This window comes from Protopterus annectens, chromosome 8.part1, assembly GCF_019279795.1.
Source record: "Protopterus annectens isolate FY-2018-M chromosome 8.part1, PAN1.0, whole genome shotgun sequence".
Taxonomy (NCBI): domain Eukaryota; kingdom Metazoa; phylum Chordata; order Ceratodontiformes; family Protopteridae; genus Protopterus; species Protopterus annectens.
Genome location: NC_056742.1, coordinates 147,863,830 through 147,870,993, shown reverse-complemented (window position 1 = coordinate 147,870,993; position 7,164 = coordinate 147,863,830). Strand labels below are relative to the sequence as shown.

General features: G+C 39.0%; 1 protein-coding gene across 2 annotated transcripts in view; it reads left to right on the top strand.

Moving 5' to 3' along the window:
- The first annotated feature begins 4,710 nt into the window (after positions 1-4,710).
- GAN (gigaxonin) overlaps positions 4,711-7,164 on the top strand; it is a 1,111,762-nt gene continuing 1,109,308 nt past the window's right edge. Inside the window, exon 1 of one of the 2 annotated variants that reach the window (XM_044081792.1) lies at positions 4,711-4,836. Coding sequence is in view for 1 of the 2 variants with exons in the window: in XM_044081791.1 (XP_043937726.1) it covers positions 4,986-5,167 (182 nt within the window). In the remaining variant the exon portion in view is untranslated. Of the gene's footprint in view, positions 5,168-7,164 lie in introns of both variants that reach the window. The other variant, XM_044081791.1, reaches the window with a different exon arrangement.

Below are 7,164 nucleotides of genomic sequence, written 5' to 3'. Positions count from 1 at the left end.
TTACTATATCATTATTGATCATTTCCATGATAATTCTTTCCATGGTTTTGCATATAAGACTAGTGATACTTATGGGTCTGTAGTTTCCAGGGTCTTTAGATGGTCCACCTTTGTGCAGAGGGATAACTGTTGCTGCTCTCCATACATAATACATGAAGCCTGTTTGGAGGCTGTAGTTAAATATAAATTCCAGATGGTCTGCTAGGTCATGTTTTACTCTATTTAGAAGGCATCCTGGGATATTGTCTAGGCCCACTGATACAGTGCTATTGGCCTTAGAGAGAGCATTAAGGTTTGTTCCCTGTTGAGTGCAGGAAGAGTTATATTTGATGGCATTTCCTGAGGGAAGTTTGAGAGATGGGTAAAGCAGCAGCTGAATTTGTTGGCCAGTGGGCTTGCTGTATCTTCTGTCTCAGTATTTGTGGCTCCATTTACAATGAGCTCTGTGCACAATTATATATTGCCTTTGAGGGTAACTTTAGCTGTCTCACTGGAGAGCCACTAATTTTAAAAGAGCAAGATACAGTACTGTTTGACTTGCTGCAAACTGTATTGAAATACCTTCACTTGGGTATAATGTTTTAAACAGTTTCACTTAGGTACAATGTTTGACTCACTGTGAATTGTAAATAGCATGCATACAACTGTTTTCCTTCAGTATGCCAAATCTTCCCTGATGCATTATTAATTTAATTCACACCATACTACAGTCCCTGTTTTGTAGCCTACATTTTCATACAGTTTTGTAGTGTTTAGTCTTTTATGCCTTTTATACTTTTTGGTTTGTTATGATATTTCATTGTCTACCACTCTGTTACACTGTGTGAGCTCAGGTCATGGTTAAAAAGAGTTGTTTGAACCACTCCCCTTACCTACTTAACAAAGAACAAATAAGTATACCCTAAAGTGTTTTCTGTGTAGCTTGTTACTACCATAGTTTAATTGTGCTATAGTAAGATATGATTAGGATGTATGGCATGGTAACAGTGATTGCAGATTCAGAAACACATTCATTAAAAAGTATTTCAATAAGCTGTCATTTTGCATTGAAAATGCTGCTACATTTACTATATAGAATTTGATTGTCTTGAATGTCCAGTATGCTAATCCCTGCTTTCATTTAGTGCTGTGAAATCTGTGCGAAAGTAAGCATCAGTGTTGAACTTCTGAGGTGATACAATACTATGTTGTGAAGTCCATTAATGCCAACTGTATAATCCAACCTGATGTAATAAGTGGAGTACTTGTTTTGCAGTTCTTCTGGTAAGTGATACGTAGATGTAATCCTTTTATTTGCATTTCTAGTTTGTATGATGTAGTATTATCCTGCCAGGTTTTGCAGTTGTGGTAAGACACTTTTTACCTCAATATATGATGGCTGACTTTTTTGTATACAAGCTTGCGCTGCGTTTTATTTCATTATTGCTTCTTAGACTGCAGATAGTAACTTACATCCACGGTGGTGCAGCGGTAGCATTGTTGCCTCACAGCAAGAGGTTCTCCCGTTTGATTCTCGGATGGAGTGTGGGGAGTGCCTTCTGTGTGGAGTCTGCATGTCCTCCACGCGGTTGGGTGGGAGTTCGAAAGACATGTGTAAATGGGCGTGCCTTCATTGAAGGTTGAACGTCGAGCTGGCACCTTGGCGTTCGTCAAAATCTACTGCCAATCATTAGCGGACTGGAGTTCCGCTGTGGCGACCCCTAACCGGGAAAAGCCGAAAGACAACAACAGATTGCAGATAGTAACTTGACTGAAAACATATAATGGAGAATTAGGCAGCAACAGTGTATGGTGTGTGTCTGCTCTTCCAAACTCAGAAACATGATATTTATTTTCCCCCACTTTTGTTACTGCATGCCAAGTAAAATATGATAGGACTTTATGTTTGCCTGTTTCCAACCTCAGTCCTGACTGCCCACTGTAAACTTTATTATGAAGTAAGTACACAAGCTTTAGCATTACTGTAGCTTGCATATTTACAGCTGCACAATACAAAGTGTATGGTATGTTGTCAGTATTATGGTCAGAAATTGATCCGTTGCATCCCTGCTTACAAAGCTGTTGCAGTTCTTTCTATGCAGGTCAAGTACTGCATAAAGTGCTTTTGTGAGCTAATTCCTCTCCACTGATAAGTTGTACAGAAAAGGGTAACGTACTTCAGAATGGCATGCTTGATTTAACAATACTCTCATTGCTTCTTTAACATGTACCAACTCATATCAACACAGGTTGGCTTAATTTCTAATTTTGTAAGACATTTATGTGCAATTACCCTTAATGAAACTTAGCTTGCACCACACCAGTGCTCCTGTAATGGTAGTAAATACCTTTAAAAAATGTGCCCTTTTTAAATCACTAAGTCCCCCTATTGCTCTCTGCCCCTCCCCCACCTTCAACGACTTCTGGCACCCTGATAGAGCATGTTTCACTTAAATATAAACCAAAAAATAGTGAACTGTTTATAACTTAGTTCTGTAAACATAATATACTTGTAGATTGTTGAGAGACAGGCATTAATGCTTTCATATTTATGATGTGGACATTTGTACAAATCGGGCAATATATTGCTTTAGTCTGTATTACAAAAGCAGTTACATTTTCCTTCTTTGTGCGAATGTTCACTTAAAAGGAGACTTTGAAGGTTATATTTTTATTATATTTTACATCATTTTGGTACTTATGCTTTTAAATATGTGTCTCTATGGTAGTATCACACAATCCTATTGGAAGTGGGAGAAGTTATAAAATCCAGTATGCAACATTTTCTTAAAATTAGCATTCAGACTTTTTGCCATATGTACCTACAGTACTTTTCAACTGCGGTGGTGGTGCTGCGGTAACGTTGTCCCCTCACAGTTAGATGTTGCCCGTTCGATTCTCAGTTTAGGCCCAGCAAGCCAGCACGTAAAACTCTACTGCCAATCAATAGCGGACCGGAGTTAACTGGGAAAAGCGTACTTTTCAACAGCCTTTGATCAGATTTTCAATGTCTGTAGATCATAAGAATAAAAAGGACTGTGCAGTGGGACTTGCATAAGTTGTACCTACTTATTAATCAATTTGACCCACTTCAAACAACAAGTGACCAGTTTCAGACTCAGCTTATGAATACAAGCAATGACATTACATTTAGTAAGAGATAGCAAGAGTAAACTGAAAGTACACAATCTGTACAATACCATTATCAGCTAAAAACTGTAGAGTATATACCATTATAATATACATTGACTAGTCTCATTTAGAAAATGAGGTGTCTGTGATAATTGAAGCTATGTATTGTGTAACTGGGAATGATAAGACAGTTGAGTGGATTAAATTATTTAGGAACAGAACTGTGGAAGAAGTTATATTAAACAAAATACTATGTGAGCAAGAAATGTAGATTAATGCGATATAATGTGCCACATGAGGGACAGTAAGAATATAACTAGTTCTGGATAAATAAAGAATGTATATGTTTTGCCATAATTTTTTGATCACAACAGTGATTCAGTGTCTTATCGACTTTTTAACTCGACATCTAAAACGCTACGCCAAAATGACTCTGATAGATTTGTTTGTTAAGGTATTCATACCTTTCAACTGTCCAGATTTTTGTCTCATATTTTTTTGTGTGTTTCTCATAAAATATGTGTTTTTCTGGATTTTGGTGGCAAATGAGGATTGATTTTTCTAAATAATCACAGGTATTTCAGTTTCAGACTTCATATCCTTCAGAAAATTCATGGGAACCAGACCTCTCAACCAATCGGGGACAAATTTCAACAGAATCAGGGACAAGTCACAAAAAAATCAGGGACAATCAGGGACACTTAAAATATTAGTGCTATTAACTTGAAACATTGACAGAATCAGAGCATATGAATTAATACCCATTTTCTGAAGTAAAAGAAGTCTATAACTCTTAATTATTGTCATTATTCATTAAGTGTAATCCACCACCTTTCCTCCAAAAGTCACTAGTTTTAGGAGGGATTAAGTGGGACAGAGCTAAAATTTGAGTCAAAATCAGGGACAGTTGAGAGGTATGAATTGGTAACAAAATACTTTTTTATTCTAGTAACTCTCTAAGGTTATAAGAGCAACATTTAAAATGCGTCCCTATTTTTTGTAGCGTCATCCCTCCATTATTTTTGTGTCCAGATTTTTTTGCGACAAGAGGTTGGGAGCTATGTATGGCGTACATTTTCGTCACAGTCTCGCCCAACAAAGCAAATTATACCGGTGACCCAAACAGCCCCACCATCCGCAGAGTTGCATCATCCAGGCGTGACTGTTACCAACAGCAGGTTTAAAGTTACTTACAGCTGCTCATAAAGAAATGTACATCAAATAGGAACCACGTGTAAATGCGCTCCTTCCCGAGTAAGATATGTTACATAACATGAAGACTAAAACGCTTTTTGCGCAGTGGTTAGTATTTTGCCACCTGACAACAAGAGGTTCTCTGGTTCGATTCCCACTGGGACGCCTTCTTATGTGGAATCTCTACCTGTCCTCCCAATACGTGTTTGGATTGCCTCCAGTCCAAATACTCTTGCTTCGGTTTCCTTACACATTCCAAAGACATGTACAGGTGTTTCGGACACTCTACATTAGCCCTAGTTTTTTTGTGTGTGGAAGGATGAAGTACCGCGGTAGGGCTAACCATCCAGCGGTATAAACCTGGGTTGATGAGTGTCACTGTAACCCCAACTGCAAAAATGGGAAAAGGAGTTTAGGATGTGTGTCGCATAAGAAATGCGTCATCGATGATAGCAAACCGGTTTGTTTAGATAGTGGAGTAAACGCATGCAGCAGACTGATGTGAGGAACACAGTACGCTGCGTTGTTTGAGTAAGTGGCAAGTCACCACATTGCTGTGTTGTTGGCTGTAGGGAAGTGAGCCCACTATTGAGCTGCAGTTATTGTTACTTTTATACTCCAACCACTGGATGTTGTGTTAAAGTTTGTGGTGACTTCTATGTAATTTATCCCGGTTTATAATGTCAGACACGGACAGCGGGTCAGTGTCGGTCCACACTGACCCACAGCACTCAAACAAACTACTACGGGCACTGCGCTCTTTTCGGGAGGACTCATTATTTTGTGATGCAGTTTTAGTTGTAGATGGAGAGGAGATACCCGTTCAGAAGAACATTCTGGCTGCTGCGAGCCCTTACATCAAGTGAGTATGTCATGTCATTGTGTAGAGCAACATGCCACAGCACGGACTGAACAGTATGTACTCATACGGGCGTCTCCAAGCGTAGTTGAAATAATAATGGTTTTAAGTCTCCGCAGCCTATTTACAGTTCAAGACCAGCGTTAATATTCACATGCACGGGACTTGATTTCTTCGTAGCTAGTCATCCCAGCTTTAACAAAGTAACCTGTCCAGAGATAATCACGGTACATTGCCATTGTTAATCCCGCCCTCCCGCATGTCAATCATGGCGGGCACGCCCATACCTGCGCGAACTCGGTGGTGGGTTAATACACTTCAATTTCGCCGCTAGTTGTACTAAGTCATTTTATTAAAAAAAGAAAATAGCGGCAGTTGTCATGCTGCAGGCTCATTTTATTTGTTGTATACGTTTGTATCTAGGAGTATTTATTAGCTCAGTTGTTTTGCTATTAGTCATATACCGCTGACTTCCTTTGGAACACATGTTTGTATCTAGGACCGCAACCGCAGTAGTTACTTTGTTACTGGTCATGTGCATTACTCACCCAGCTCATACATCCGGACACCCAGTGATGCCACTGCCTGCATAGACTTGCAGCACTGCTTGGGCAAAAACAATGGGAGTTGTCACCGTGGAATACAATTCCTTTCTAGTCTTTGTTTTAGTCCATGTAATCATATCCAAAATCCGTTTCTGAGAGATGGGGTGTTTGACAGGATGTTGTCGAGAAGAAGTGCTTGCTGCAGTTGGTGAACACTGGCACTGTTCTCTGCAAACATCAGCCCGCATTCACTTTTAGCAGTTGTGTAACTTGCTATATAATATCTCTCAGCTGTCTGCGATTTGGGCTGTAATATTTGTTTTCTCCTAAAACTTCTGATTCTGATTCTGTGGCAGAGAAATGCTGATTACTGTAAGCAAATAGTGCCAGACGTTTATTTTCTTTTACATTTGATGAGTCATTTGAAATTTGTTAAAATTTTTTATTCTTGATAAAATGCTGTTAATCAAATTCCAGTTGTTTTATCAGTTTTGAGAGTGAATTAAAAATGCTACACATAAGCCCACAGGGCCAGCATCCTTTTTTCAGGGGCAACTAAAGTTCAATTTCTGGTTAAGTTACTTGCGAAGAGTTACACAAAAAGCAAATGAAGTCAAACCCAGAACTGTTGCAGAGGGTGGAAACCTAGCAGTGCATAGTCTTCTTCTTTTATTTGTTTATTTATTTTTTTGCATCTGCACCAATTTTCCAGCTGTAGTCCTAACATTTGTTATGGTTTAGGTATGGATTATTACTTTTTGTTTTATTCCTGAGAACACATTGAGAGCAGTGCTACAGTAAGATTTGCCTAGATGGTGGTTTTATTGGTGAAAAAATGAACCCATCTGAAGGCATCCCTTTCGCTATGTAACAGTCATGCCCATCTTTTGAAGATTAGATTTACTCTTGGGAATGTTTGTGCATTCCCCCAAAGTAATACTTACTTTATTTTAAGTATGTGTAGGTGGGGTTGTCCTGAGGCCATTTTCAGCCACAGCATTGCTTCTTGACCTTATTAACCTGAGTGCAAGGGAGGCCCACAGGATTTTTTGCAGTGGGGTGCAAACCCAGAGCCCCACCACACACAGCTATTCCAGTGTCCCATTACTTGGCTATTTCTTCCCAGTTGCCATAAACACTGTTCAAAACTCTCAGTATGCTTACTTTTTATACTTCTACGATGAGTAAAGATATTTGGATGTAATTTACATTTATTTCAAAATTTTTTAGAACCACTGGGACATTTGCTAAGCAAATCAATAGTCTTACAATGAAGAAAACGGGTTTAGCATTAAAGCTTGTCTGCCTTTGAAGCTCGCATTCACTGAAACAGCATTGAAACCCACATTCAAAGAGAATGCATCTATGCACTGGTGGGTTAAGTTTACCTTTGGGCTGTTTTCACATCATAGGCTCTCTTGTACACATTTTAGGACCATGCAAAAGTACTGCAAT